At 37.3% G+C, this 15791-nt stretch overlaps 1 protein-coding gene across 1 annotated transcript in view; it reads left to right on the plus strand.

Annotated features, from left to right (window-relative positions):
- Positions 1-15200, plus strand: part of LOC103599733 (cadherin-8-like) — a gene marked incomplete at its 3' end in the record, with an annotated part of 137585 nt that extends 122385 nt beyond the window's left edge. Inside the window, exon 3 of the mRNA XM_008583888.1 lies at positions 14835-15200. Coding sequence (XP_008582110.1) covers positions 14835-15200 — 366 coding nt within the window. The remainder of the gene's footprint in view (positions 1-14834) is intronic.
- Positions 15201-15791: the final 591 nt, after the last annotated feature.

Consider the following 15791-nt stretch of genomic DNA (forward strand, 5'->3'; position numbering starts at 1 on the left):
TTCTATAGGATCTAGAGTTTGGGATTTATTAACTTTTGGTGGTGTACTTTCTTGGCTTTTTTCATTTCTGGTATCTCTTTTTGGGTGTTTGTTCATTTTGGCAGGGAGTTTCACTTTAGTCTTGGACCTCTGAGGGAAGTCTCCTCTCTGGTCAGTTTGAATTCTACTAAGTTGGTGGATACCGCCCTGCCAGTCTCGTAAGGTGTGTGTGTTCTGCACCTCGCTATCGGGGCATTTTCCCACTCTGTGTGCACTATGTGGGGATGTTGAGCCTTGCGAAGGTGTCCCGCAGGGTGTGTAATTATTATTATTTTTTTTTCCGAGACTCCGCCTCCTTTGCCAGACCCCTCCCCACTCTGTGCGCTCAGAACAGGGCTGAGGCGTGTCTTCTGCAAACCTTGTCTTTCAGCTGAGACATCAAAGCTGTGCCCTGCCCCGCCCTGCCGAGGAAGAGTTTCAGGTGTCTAGTCTCTCCAACTGCAGGGTGTGAGCTCCTCGGGGGAGGGTCCCACAGCACATAGTTCCTCTTTGACTCTCCCCAGCACGGGTCGACCCGGGCGCCCTCCGGGAGAGCTCTCCGGCAGCTTCAATGTAGCTCCAGAGTGCTCCGGGCTCCCCTCTCCCAACCAGTAATCAGTTAGGGGTTCTTCCAAACTGAGGCCCACAGAGATGGTATCTGCCTCCCGGAAACAGGGAGTTTCCCTGGGGCCGAAGCCCAGGGTGTGGTGGAGAGACGATCTGGGTGGGCTCCTCTTCCCTGCCCTCCCGACGCTGGCTGGGGGCTTCCCACGCTACCAGCCCCGTCAGAGATCTGCGGGGAGAGTGGGATTGTAGGCCAGTCCACAGGCCCCAGGAGGCCCTGCGTCAATGTACGCAAGTAGCACTTCTCAGTGAGGAGCCGTGCCAAGCAAAGATGGCTGGCCTGCCTGATCTGAGCCGGCCGTCTCTGCCCCCACCCGAGAAAATGGAGGCAGCACTGTTGCGGGCGCCTAGCCTGGTGTGGTAGGCGGGAGCCAGGCAGGCAGGGACAATTCGGGCTTCTGCCCCGCAAGTGGGGCTGGACTGGGGGTTACTCACAGAGCTCGCAGAGTTGGGCCGGTCTGGCACCTTCCACTCCATTTCTGTGTCGTCTCTGCTGGCTTACTTGGGCTTTGTTGTCTCCGGCTGCTCGCTCGAACCCGCAGCATGGCTTGGGTGCTCTCAGGAGTCTTCTTTTGTGATGGCCCTAAAACCTCGAACCTGTAGTTGCTTGTTTGTCATTGTAGGTTAGTTGTTCAAAGATTTATTCGTTTTTTGTTGCTCTTGGAAATGCAAATAGTACTCTGGTATCACAGCGCACACTTCTCAGGGTCGCGCTGTCTCCTGGCACTGCCGCTCCAGACCTGTCGCCATCTTTACTAGCCTTTAAGCAGATATCCACATACTTGGAGACCTGATTTCAGCTCTTTAGGGCTTCTTTATCTCCCTTCTGGGGCTGGTAATGGAAAAGCAGTCTCCAACTTTCACGGTGGATGAGTTATGGCCTGATATTGTTTAAGACCTGAGACTTGTCATTCAGCCTTGGTAAGCTCCTCCACCCTGTCCTCACAGCTAGCCCCAATTAATGTTCTTGAAGAAAGGGGAAAATAATCAAATGTATAGGTTATTCTCTGTGCCTGGGTAGCTGTGGTAACAGTATTTTATCTGACGGAGTATCTATGGTAGTATATTTAAAATGTAAAATAGCTGTACATATGGGAAGAAACTATCAAAATCTTCATAGGCTATTTGTGCTGGAACACATCTAAAAAGTAATTTAGTACCTCTTTCTTATTTTTGCAAATGAAGGAAGGTATAATTAGAAAGAATGTGAGGTTTTCCCAACGTTACTAGCTACCTGATATGTAATCATATCAACTTTTCAACAATTATATATTGATTGAAAATAGTATATTCACTCTCTATTTTTGCTGTGACAAATTATCATAAATTTAGTGTCTCAATATAGCATAAATTTACTATTACAGTTCTGAAGGCCAGAGTCCAACATAGGTCTTACTGGGCTAGATAAAAGTGTCTGACTGGGTTGTGCTCCTTTCTGGAGCCTCTAAGGAAGAACACATTTCCTTGCACTTTCAATCTTCTAGAAGTCCTCCACATTTCTTGGCTAGTGGTCCCATTCCTGCATCTTCAGTGTCACCAAGATTGTGTCTTTCTGACCACTCTTCTGCTGACATATCTCTTCTGACCACAGAAAGGAAAGGTTCTTTTCTTTTAAAAATCCATGTGATTAGAATGGACTCACCTGGACAATTCAGAATAATTTCCCCATGTCAAGGTCCTTAATTTAGTTACATATGCAAAGTCCTTTTTAACAGGTAAGGTAATGTACTTACAGGTTCTGGGAATTAGAGCATGGGTATATTGGGGTGCTGTTATTCTGCCTACTACACTAGAATCATACCTATGAGTAGCATACTGCAGGCTGTAGCCACTATTTTGCATGAGGAAAGTATTAATGGATAAGTAGTTGGTGTGCTTTAGAAGAATTTATTAGTTTACTGGGACTGGCTAAAACAACAGAAGTTTATTTTCTCATGACTGGACCTCCAACATTAAAGTTTCAGCAGTTTTGTATTCTTCTGAGACTTCCCTCTTTGGCTTGTAGATGGTTGCCTTCTCTCCATGTCCTCACATCGTCTTTTGTCTGTGCATACATCTTTGGTGTCTTTATATGTGCAAATTTCCTCCTCTTATAAGGACATCTGTCATATTGGATTAGGGCCATCCTAACAGCCTCATTTTAACTTAATCACTTTTAAAAGGCCCTGTCTCCAAGTGCAGTCATGTTCTGAAGTATTGGGAGTTAGCGCTTCAGCATAAGAATTTTGAGGAGAAACAATTTAGCCTATAGCAGTGGACTTGAAATGATTATTATTGTTTTTGATTAGAAATGGAACAATATGCCCATATAATTTTCATAAAAGACTAATATCATTATTAATGTAGGAGATACACATATTTCCGGCAGATCTATTTATAGTGTGAAAGAGAAAGGGCATCTTAAATTTTCAGGTTTCCTTTGAAATTTTGTGGATGTATTTTTTCAGCCAAATTCCAGAGTTTGTTGGTGGAATGGAGGTGGAGGGGAGAAACCTACATACACGCACACACACACACACACACACACACACACACTTAAACACACACATGTTTATAGTGTTGCAGGCTCTATTATTGCCATCTAATTCCATTCATTTGATTGGATGTTAGGCTCAATTTCCACACATGCACTGTAGGGATAATGATAATTAAGAGAATAGGAGTGGGGAAAAAAAAAAACAAACTTTTACATATGTACTATTCTGACAACAATCTGGGAAGGTTTTTGACAATAGTGCTAATGACTTGGTTAGTATATTTTAAAAAGAGGAATCTTATAAAGGGAAAATTTAAGTGACTGTATCTGGTAGTTTTAAGTCAATCCAGGTCTTTTGATTCTCACTTATTTAAAAGGAAAATCGTTTGAGACTCTCTTTAGTCAGCCATCTGCTTATCGGCTCTTTCTTTCATTCACCCATGCATTCTTTAGTAAAGCCATTTATCTACCCATTCTCTTCATCTTAATTTTGTTATCAATCTGTTTATGCATTCATCCTTCCATCCATCAACTCATTCATCCGCTCTTTGAGTAGTCATGACTGAAACGTGAAAATGTGATGATTTCTGTTGAATATGAATTCTGGTCATGATCCTCTACATTCTTACAAGGCTTTAAATGAGACAGTTTATATTCCTCAAGGAATGGGAGTGGGTAACACTACCTAAGTTATTATCTGACTTTTAAAAACAATTTTATTTATTATTAGCATATTCATTTTTTACAAATTGTGATATTTCTTTAAGCCCTTTGCCCCTCCCTCCTCCCTTTCATATCTAGTGTCCTTAGGCTTGTTCTCTCCTTCTGAAAGTTCAACATATTGTTGGGGTCTTCTCTTTCTTTGCTTCTTTCCTTCCATCTTCCTTCCTCCCCCCCCCCCCTTCCTCTTTGCCTTCCTTCCTTCCTAGAAGCCAGTTATAAGTGAGAACATGTGGTATTTCTGTTTCTTTGTCTGGCTTATTTCATGTAACATAATTTTCTCCAGACTCATCCATATTGCTGCAAATGGTAGAATTTCATTCTTTTTTATGGCTGAGTAGTATTCTCCTTCCCCCCCCCCCCCCCTTCCTCTTTGCCTTCCTTCCTTCCTAGAAGCCAGTTATAAGTGAGAACATGTGGTATTTCTGTTTCTTTGTCTGGCTTATTTCATGTAACATAATTTTCTCCAGACTCATCCATATTGCTGCAAATGGTAGAATTTCATTCTTTTTTATGGCTGAGTAGTATTCCATTGTGTATATACACCACATTTCCTTTATCCAGTTGTCCATTGATGGACACTTAGGTTGATTCCATATTTTTGCTATTGTAAATAGAGCTGCAATGAACATGGGAGTGCAGGTATCCCTTTGACATGATGATTTATATTCCTTTGGATATATACCCAGTAGTGGGATTGCTGGATCATATGGTAGTTCTACCTGTAGCTCCTTTGAGAAATCTCCATACTGTTTTCCATAATGGCTGTGCTAATTTATGGCCCCACTAACAGTGTAGAAGAGTGCCCCTTTTCCCACATCCTCACTAACATTTGTCATCTGGCTTTCTGACCACAGAAAAGATATGATTTTCCATAGCCATACTATTCTCTGACTCAAGCTAAACCCCAGTTTTATGTATTTTTTAAAAATTCAGTTGCAATGGTCTTCCATGTTCACAGCATTTTGATTGCCTTCTGCTCCCTTTACAAATAGAGAATTTCAGAGTCAGTAGAGGACTACTATTTGATTTTTCACTGCATTGTTTCTTGCTGTGATCTTGTCAATTATTTGGGTAACAAGATACATCCTGTTTAGCAAGTAATTATGATTACCTCATCAAAAATCAATCTCATATTTTCAACTCCTATTAGTACTCTGGTTAATTAAGTTCTTTGCAACATAAAAGGACATTGGTGCAACATTCTCTTATAATCTCTCCCTTTTTAACAATACAACTGAATATTCCACTGTGACTTGCCCTTTGGAAAATTTCCTAAATATCTGTTATATCTGTTTTAAATATCCATATCTCTTTAAAATCTGCTTCGTTTGTTTGGTTGATAATCCTGGGTGCCTTTTTCAGTCCTATTCTTCTTTCTTACATTATGTATTACTACAATCGGTGTTTATTTGAAATAAAACTGCCCCCTCACCTATGAGATGGGTAGATACAGTTATCTATACTTATATCTTCCTCTGTATATGTATAACTACCTATCTATCTATCTAGAGGTGTTTTCAGAGAATTTTTAAAGAGAGATTGTTTCGTTAAAAAATTAAATATGCATCAAAAATATTCATGTAAGGATCTCTTGTAATATATGTTTGAACTACCAATGACAATGCCTGCTTTAGTGTAGGATGGGAAATAATGCTATGAAACAGACTGTTATATTTTCCCCAAATTATTTTTTGGTGAGAAACTGTGTTCCTTCTAGTCTACCCACTAACCAAAACATCCATCAATTTATTTATTCACTGATTCAAAACATTTAATGTGCATTGGAATATAAACAGAATGATGGCTGAGACTCTTATTCGGTCAGACATTGCTTTATCTACTGTTTTCTTCATCCATACATTCTCTAATAAAACCATTCCTCTACCATATTCTTCCTCTTAATTCTTTATCAACCAATTTATTCATTTAACCATGCATTCATTCATTCTCTCCTTGAACGATACACCTGAATCTCTTTTCAGTAATTGGTCCACTATTACTGTTCAGTCATACTACTGCCCACTTTAGGTATTTATTCACTGACTCAGTGCACATTGACCACCCTCTTCCGACTTCTAGGCTTAAAATTATTGAGTAACAAGAAATAGAAACTTCTAGATATGTTTACTATCATTACTAGTTGAATGGGTGAATAAGTATCAAACACGTAATTATTAAGTAACTAGGCCAATATGAGTAAGAGATTAAGCTCAGATTTATAACCAGATCATCTAACTCAAGAAGTGGCACTTTTATTTTTACTACAAATCAATGTTGTGTGTTTAATTCTGACCCAGAATATATTGTTAGGTATATTTTTCTTGGAAAGCAGTTCCAGGCTGGGAAGCACGCATCATTATATTTTCTAAATTCAATCCCCACAGAAATCCACCGTTCATGCATTTTTAAAAATATTTTAATCCCTGGACTATATCATGCCTTTAACAGCATTATCTATTGTCATATTTTAATCATTACAAAAACCCTAAAGTTAGGTACTGTTATTAAAACATTTTAAAAATTAGGAAACTAAGTCTGGGAGAGGTTAAGTAAATTTCTCAGTATCTTTCCTTCAATATAGCTCTTTTTCTTATCAGGCTGTCATTCTAGATTCCATAGTATCAACTATTGCTCTTTAAAACTTTAAACATATTGACTTCTAATCCTGTAAAATTTAATATTTTAGCCAGGCTGTTACCAGTATACATAAGAAAAGATGTATCCATAAAAGGGGAATCTGTTGCTTTTTGTTTCCATGGTTGCTTGTTTAAATATGGAAGTCTTCATCCCAGTATGCAAAGGGAAAGAGAAACTCTGAGAATATAGAATTTGAGCATTCTTGGAGTATTTTTAAGACATGTTTATAAAATGGGCATATTTAAGTGATTTTATTTTCTAGCATCATTCAGGAATTAATCCATCAATCCTCCTTTCTCTGAATCCTATCAATGAGGAAGATTTGGGTTCACTTGTGTGTTGGTCTTCATATAAAAATAAATTTTGCTCTTCGTGATAACTTAAGTATTTTAGCCTGCTAGAATGTTATTTATCATGAATACATTGCCTTTTTTCTTTTTAATGAGACTTGTGAACTTTATTGGAGTCTATGTAAGATGGATTTTCTATAGGGCTGACACATCATGTTTCCAAACCTGTAAAGCTGTGGTCCAGTCTGAAGGTGGTGCAAGATATGTGAAGGTCGTGAATGTCAGCTTGGAAAATATCTTGGGAAAGAGCTTGCCAGCCTCTTGTCAATATTTTTCCTTTGCATTCCTGTTAGGTGAGCATATTGGCTTTCTATTTCTGTGTCTATTCAGACATTCAGAAGATGAGTTGATTTACAGAATGTGCCTCGACTGTGTAGTTTCATACACATGGCCTCTAAATGTATATACTAAATCTCTGTTGACATTCAGGAGAAAACTAGAGAGGGTTCTCTATTTAGGAAATCATGAAGTCTCCGGACTAACTAGTTATGCTTTCCTGAGGGTCTCTATAGAATTATGCTAAAATGTGTATGATCTGGAATCTGAATCAATGGGTTACATATGGTTCTGTCATTTATTATTTGTGTGAGCTTGAGAAAGTAAATATATTTACTGCACCTGAGTCCTTCAACCATGTAAAATCAGTGGCAAGGAGGAGGGCATTAAGATAAGCTCTATGCAGACAAGGAAGTAGACTTTAATGAGCAATTAGTATCTGCCAAGTGTCATGCTTGTTGTTGGGTGTAGTGGTGAATAATGTACATTGACGGCCTGCCTTTGTGGAACCTATCATTTAAAAGAGTAGCACAAGCAATGAATTCCTTTTTCTGACTGTATTTTCAGGTGTCTGCAGCCAAAAACAGCAGTTCACTTGGACTTGCTTCCAATTTCCTATTTCTCTGGGCACCAGTCATCTTGGCAAGGTCAAGCTATTCAATACTCACACCAGCAGCTGACGCAGAATGCAAAACAACCATGTCTGAGATATAAGAATGCTACACATTTGCCTGCTGTAAAACATGAGATATATATATATATACACACACACACACACACACACACTCATATATATATATATGAAATAGAGGTCTTTTTTTGTGTAGGATAATGTGTTCTTTTCATTTAATCAGGGATTGTTTATCCTTAGCATTTCACCTCTTAAGACAAATTAAAGGGTAACTTGGTTTATATGAGAACTATTTTGAGAACTGTCATTATTTCACCAAACTATTGATTACTTAGAGTATGTGACCATAAGAGCATATTCCCAACTTGATCTTAACTAAAATCTTGGGATGTTCATATGCCTATTATATAGCTTCGGTTTTATGATATAATTTGTTTCTACAACTTGTTAAGAATGGAGTGGCTGAACAACTGTACTTGAATTTGTTTGATCACCTGGTGTAATACAACAGTTCAGCATATAAAGGCATTTTACAAATTATGTAGCCCAGCATGATACCACCCTGACTCCCACTCTATCTAAAGTTTCAAGAACAGGTAACTCTCCAGTTCTGATTGAATACAGTAAGCACTCAATTTTTCTTGAATGGGACATTTCATGTGTTGTGAGCATCCATTTTGAGATGTTTTGTAGTGAAGAGGAAGGCTGAACTAGAAGTTAAAATGTGCAGATTTCACAGCTAACTCCTGGTCCTTATGGGGAGAAGTTCAGAAAACAGGAAAAGAACTATTTTCCCCATCTTGCTCTTCTGTCTCACCTGCCCTTTTACTCTCCTAGCAGCCTAAATAATGTGCCTGTTCTAGATTGAAGTCCTGTATTCTTAGCATCTCAGAGATTTAGGACAAAAACTAATATTGTGTAGAAGTTCTTGGTCCCGTCTTTGATTCTGAATGCTTGCCATTTCAGGATTATAATCCATTCGCTGACAGATTGATAGCTCATAGCACAGTTTCTCTCTGACAGGCACTATACTACAGCCTGGGAAAATAGTGCTAAGATGCAATTTGATTTGAGTGCTAAGTTTGCTATCCTCTCCAAGGGTGAGCAGATTCATTAAAAATGGGGATCAGTAAGTGACAGATTCTTGTTGCAGTGATTGCTGTTCACCTTTTGGGTTCTTAATGATTCTGGTTTTCTCCCTGTAACTTAGATACTTCTCGAGAAGAGGAAAGGAAGTTGGAGAGACTTTCCCATGACTTCCTTCTGGATAGAATGGAACTTCGAAATTCTAGATACAAATTAAGACATAGTAGAGGGACTCTTGGATAAAAAGATGGGTGAATAGACAGAAAGATGGATGGGTGATGGATGAGTAAAAAAGGATGACGGATGCCAGTTATCTTACACCCGGACATCACTATCGGAAGTGGTTTCTCCTGCAGTTTTCTCAGTTCTTCATCTCATTCTAGAGGAAGTAAGCAGAATGGCCCAGTCTGATCCCCTCTGGTAACTGAATCAGAACTCATCTCCTCTAGGTTCTCCTGTCCTGGAACTACTTTAGAGTACCTGGGATCCTGTGTGAGATGATGGACAAGTAGTTTGTATGTTTTCTGTCAATGAATATGTACAACCACAAGAGGGGTGGGTGTGGGTGATTTTGAAGACCAGTGTTTTTACTCTGATTCTGAGAATAGTGACATCTGGGTATAAGTGGCATCTTTCATCCTTCTATTATTCATCCATTATCCATGTATCTATCTATCCATTTGACCATCCTTTCTTCCATAAGCCCCTCTACTATGTCTTAGTTTGTATATGTTGGGTGCTAAATTTAAATACATAGTTGGCGGAACTCAAGAGTTTTGCATTTATCATTGATAAGATTTTAGGTCCCCGAGCTTAACTTTTCTAAATTCCTTTGCCCCCTTCTTTAAATTACTGCTTTGCAAATAAAATGAGAATTTTTTTTACCTTCCCTTCTTCTACACTCACTTTACTCCACAAATATTTACTGAGCTTCCAACAAGATGGCAGATACCTTACTAGGCCGAGGGAATACAAAGGAGAGTGAAATGCAAATGCTTCTTTCTATGACTTTTGTAGTAAAAACTGGTCTTTTAATTGGGAGTTGTTATGCAAATACAAAGAAGATGATGAGGGAGTAATGATGCTGATACTCACAGTTCAGCTCAATTATCCTGCAATTGTGTTATGGTTCCTGAAACTGATGACTTAATGGGAAAGACTGGGATCACTCATCATACACTTGACATTCTGTGCCTCTCCAGCTAGGCTGCAGTGAGTGGCCGTAATTGTTTGGGATTCACCTGGCTGTAAATATGGCAGATCCTGGGTGCTGAGCTGGACTTGAGAATCATAATTTAGACAGCTGTGTGGATTGTTATCTAAGTTTTCTCTGTGACCTCTGCTTCCTCTCTGCCTTTGTGAAGTTTGCTAGTGAGCATACACCAACCACTGCAATGTTCCTACAGCAAAACTATTACTGTGCCAGGCTCCTTTTTGAAATGCTTGTATTTATGATCACTTGTCATTTTGATAGTCAAATCAATACTCTGTCTTGGTTTCATAACTCTGCATCCATCCCCTGTCTTGCTTTCTATCCTCTTTTTAAAAAATATTTTTTTAAATTTTATTTTTTAAAATTTAATTTATTTTTTTTCATTGCACATGTTTATAAGGTACAGTTTGTACAGTTCATTGTTTCAATACATGCATATATTATATAATGATCTAATCTGAATAGTTAGCATATCAATCACCTAAACATTTATCTTTTCCTTTTAGTTATAACATTCAAGATCCTCTTTTCTGACTATCTTGAAATACACAATAATATAAAACAATTAGCTACTGTCACCCTAGAGCACCAGAACTTATTCTTCTTATACAACTATGACTTTGTAACTATGTACCAGTCTACCATCCTCTCTTGCCCCCCACCCCCTTCCTAACAATTAGCTACTGTCACCCTAGAGCACCAGAACTTATTCTTCTTATACAACTATGACTTTATAACTATGTACCAGTCTACCATCCTCTCTTGCCCCCCACCCCCTTCCTTGCCTCAGGTAACCATTATTCTACATTCTATTTCTCTTTGTTTTTTCCTTTTGTAATTTACTTTTCTTAACTGACCCATGATTGTGTGTATTTATGGAGTATGATATGATATGTGGGCACATTCATACTATGAGCAATGATCATATCAGGGTGTTTAGGATATCCATCACCTCAAAAAATTGTCACTTCTTTGGGTTAGGAACATTAAGCATCATCTCAAACAGCTATCATCTTTTCTTCAACTCCATGCTCTCTCCAGATTATATCACCTTTAGTTTCTCTAACATAATATGCTCTCTCTTATCTCGAGAACTTCATCCAAACTAGTATCTGTACCTGGCACACATTTTCTCTCCCTCTTTGAGATCTGAAGTTTTAATCATTACTTCTTTGAGGAGGCTGTTTTGATCTCTCCACACTCCCCTTTCTGAGTTAAGTAAAATTTCTATATGCTCTGACAGCCCCCTGTTCTTCCCCTATCGTAGTTCTTAGAGCATGGATTTAAATCCAGAAATGGACTCTAAAATGTGTGCAGTTAAGATTGTCACTTGCTGATTGTGCATTCTCTGAAAAAGTTCTGTGAAAATCTTGGAATCTCAATCGGTTCATTGGTATAATGGAGAGAAAATGTCTCTATTTTGTTGTGAGAATAACATTAGATTTATACTTATAAAATGTTCACCAGATAATAAGTAATCTATTCATATGATAATAATAATAAAAAATAATGAATATACCCTCCCTAGATTTTCTGCTTATTTGTTTTTATCTCCCCCAAACTCTTTGAGAGCAGAGACCATGTGTGTGTTATTTATAACTCTACCACAACCCCTAACACAGTCCGTGGAGGAGCATGGAATGCCTCTAAATATTTATTAAATAAATGAATGATGTCTTTTTGTACCAAAGCCAGCCCAAGAAGTCTTACCTGCCCAGGAGAGTTTGCAGGTAACCCTTATCCTGTTTTGATGAACAGAAATAGCCCTTTTGAGAGAAAAGGTACTCACACTTCCAGATAATGAACTATGTGTGAACGTTCAGTGCATTTGGGATATCTTTGGCTCCATTATCTCACAGAGAGGGTCCTTGGCTGAGGTAAATTAATAGGGGTAGTGTTGTTTTATTGAAGTGAACAGGGTCTGACAGATGTATGTAAAGATGAACAGAAAAAGCAACAGCTTGTAACCATGTACCCCGAATACCTCTGAGGGTCAGACCTGGAATCTTTCATGCCTTTGTTCTCTGTAAATTGCTATTTTTACATACTCATGATCTTTTCTTTGTAATGTCAGGCTGGTTACCTGAACAAGTCATGTGCAACAGTGTGTGTGTGTCTGTGTGCACAAATAATAGGATAAAATTAACAAAACTAGAGACAAAATATTCTGTTTCAAGATTACCATTGCCCCAGATATTTGTATATGACCAGGATTAGCTAAACATGAATTTTTGGAAGAAGGATGAAACATACAATGTTTACAAAGGTTTTTTTTTTTTTTTTAAATTTTTTTCCAGCATCTGTAAAAGCTATCTTTGATAGAAGTCTCGGGTACGTGCTTTCACTTAGATTGCAACCAAGTTTATCACAATGTTTTTAGATAAGTGTATATGGTTGAATATGATATGAAGTAAAAAAAGGATTTTAGTTATTGAACACTAATATAGCCATTTCCACTTTTTAATAAATTTCAAATAGATGGATAATCTTAGATCCTAAAATCAATTCTGCAGGGTGGATATTTTATAGGCAAAGTAACTAAAACTCAAATAAATGTGTTAATTTCTACAGTTCATATAGTTAGAAAAACATGAATCTTAGCTTTGTGTTTTATTTTAAAAAATTGTGCTTTTACTTTCTGATCCCTTAGTTATTTTTAAACACAAGGGATCATCAAAACCTAAGATTATAATAGAATTTACTAATCAGAGGTGGCTACTGGTAAATGAAAGGAAAATATGGCACAAATAAGTTCTAACATACATAATAATAATTTTAATCTGAGTGGTTTATTTGTTAATTAGCAAAAATGTTGTGCATAAGAGTGACACATACCAATTCCTTCTGTGTCTCAAGAATGCCTTTTATGTGAATGGAAAACCCTATGAATGATATATTATTCAAATTTTCTTTTTTTAATAAAAATGCTAATGAAAATGTTAAAATGCACATAAATTAAAATGATCATAAATTAGGATTAATATCACATAATGAATTATAATCCCCCATTAATTAAGATAAAGTGGCATTTCAATATTTGTTCTTGTTAATAAATTTAATACAATAAATGAAAGGGATACATTTTGAGATTTAATAAATCTTTGATGTAATCTTATGCTTTAACTTTTTAAAATATTCAAAAATAAAATAGGAGATCTGATGGATTTGGGTTCTGTTGCTATTTTATGTCTTTTTTATAATCCTTTATTTTCACTTATTGAAGCGCTAAATACAATTTAAATTGGTGAAGAAAGCGATAGAGCCTATTCAGAATAAAAGAGATCCCAAGAGAACACAGTGTCTTTTGAATTTTTAGGAGTTTCTTTCCACAAGACAGTTTTGTGGTTTTGTTTTTTTTAAGGAACAAATATTTGAAATCTCAGGGTGAAATAAATGGAACTATATTGGTAGTTAAGTAACTGAATTAAAATGAAAATATGTGCAGTATTTTGCAACTGTAACTCAATGAACTTTTCTTTTTAAAATGCAAACCAAAAACTACATATTCTCATTTTATTTTTGTTTTTCTAACAGACATCAACATAGCGTTAAAGAGAAGAACCATATATCAGAACAAGTCTCCCTTTTAGAAGAAAACTGAGAATTTTAAAACCAGGGATTCTGTATTCCCCAGCACCTACTCAAATGTTTCAGACAGAGTATTTGCCTGATACATAAATTCAATAAATATTTTGTTCAATGTACTTGTTGCCATGTCCTGAGATGGATTTTAATTGCTGTTCAAATGTAGTCATTTGTCAGAGAGGTTCCATTTCTGGAAAATGTGCTCCCATATTCTGGCCTCGATTTCCCTGGACCAGAATAATTATAAGAAATACAAGGGGAGGGCCGGCCCGGTGGCGCACTGGATAGTGCGCCGCTTGGGAGGTGCGGTGGCGCTCCCGCCCGAGGGTTCGGATCCCACATGCAGACCGGTTCCCGCTCGCTGGCTGAGCAAGGCGCGGGAGCAACACCGAGGGTTGAGATCCCGTTGCCGGTCCCCAGTCCAGTACGGGAGCAACACTGAGGGTTGCGATCCGTTGCCGGACACGGAAAAAAGACAAAAAAAAAAAAAAAAAAAAAAAAAAAAAAAAAAAAAAAGAAAGAAATACAAGGGGAAAAAGCCCTACAAAAACATAACACCTTAATATAAGTCAGATTGTTACCATTATTTTTGTTTGTATAAATATGGCAGGCAGATCTGAGTTGAACTCTGGGTCTACCATACTAGATTCTATCAAATGTAGACCTTGAAGAAGTTCTTATGTGCCTTGTCGAACCTCAGTTTTCTCGTGTTTCATATGAAATATTCTCAACTCATTTTTTTGTTTGTTCTTGTAAAAATTAAGGGAATGATCAAATATGTGATGTGATTCACACAGTGTTGGGCATGCAGAAAGTGATCCCTAAAAGGTACCAAATAATAATAAATAAATGTATGTATTATTTAAATAAATATATCAATAAGTTGAACTTTAAATAAAATGTTTCAGTAAATTGAAAATAGTTTTCTTTTTGTATTTTCTCCTTGACCTTTTTATCATGCTAAAAGCATGTCTGTTTATACTAAACAGGTCAGACTATTTTTAAAAAAATACTGTTCTAACTTATTTAGATGAGTTTTATTATGTTTTATTTTTGATGTATATCCATACAGCTGTATAGACTCCGTACAGCTACTGTTAGCAGGAATTCATGAAGTTATGTAAAAATAACCAACTTGATATTCAAACAGGTAGTAGTAAAAAAAATAACTTTTCACATTGTTCTATCACTGACTAATGCCACTTTTCATTTTAGCTACACACAGACCTGGATCCTGGGAGCAAAAAAATCAAGTATATTCTATCAGGCGATGGAGCTGGGACAATCTTTCAAATAAATGATGTAACTGGAGATATCCATGCTATAAAAAGACTTGACCGAGAGGAGAAGGCTGAGTATACACTAACAGCTCAGGCGGTGGACTGGGAGACAAGCAAACCTCTTGAGCCTCCTTCTGAATTTATTATTAAAGTTCAAGACATCAATGACAATGCACCAGAGTTTCTTAATGGACCCTATCATGCTACAGTGCCAGAGATGTCCATTTTGGGTATGTATGCCTCCAATTTCACAGAGCTATTAAGAGTCATCTTTAAAATAGCTCCTGGCATCAGGAATGGTGTATTGCAGAAAAAAAAAAAAGACATTTATTACTGTCTTATCTCTAATTTGCATTTCCAAATCCTGCTTTTTGGCCTAAGTTCCCCAGCTCAATAGCTTTAGTCCCTTAGTAATAGGAACTGACGGAGGAGCAGTTTTATTAAAATATCTCTCCTTACATGACAGTGCTTCAATAGGCTGAATTTGTATTCCTATCATAAACTTGCAGTTTGAGTATTGTTACTGAGACGGATTTATCAAGATTTGTTCCAACATGCCAAGCTAATCCTATTGATATTTGCTGATGTTTAATTATTTGTTTGTGTATATTCACATGCAGATGCAGCACATAGAGAAATAGAAAACTGTCTAGGTCTGTAGTCAGCCAGATATTGGATTGAGTCGGTGAGTCACATCTAGAGTGGATTAGGCAATCACTGTTACCAAAGAGACCTGTTTTTGTGGCCATTTTACCTTAATTGAATGTTTTTTAGGAGCCACTGTTATCACCATTGACCCAATCCCACTTTTTCTGAATCTTTGAAGCATCTATTACACTTTACAGAGGAATATATATTCCAAAACATGATTTTAATCTTTTCATCTCCTCTT

The sequence above is a fragment of the Galeopterus variegatus genome, unplaced genomic scaffold (genome assembly GCF_000696425.1).
Source record: "Galeopterus variegatus unplaced genomic scaffold, G_variegatus-3.0.2 Scaffold3071, whole genome shotgun sequence".
In the NCBI taxonomy this organism is placed as follows: domain Eukaryota; kingdom Metazoa; phylum Chordata; class Mammalia; order Dermoptera; family Cynocephalidae; genus Galeopterus; species Galeopterus variegatus.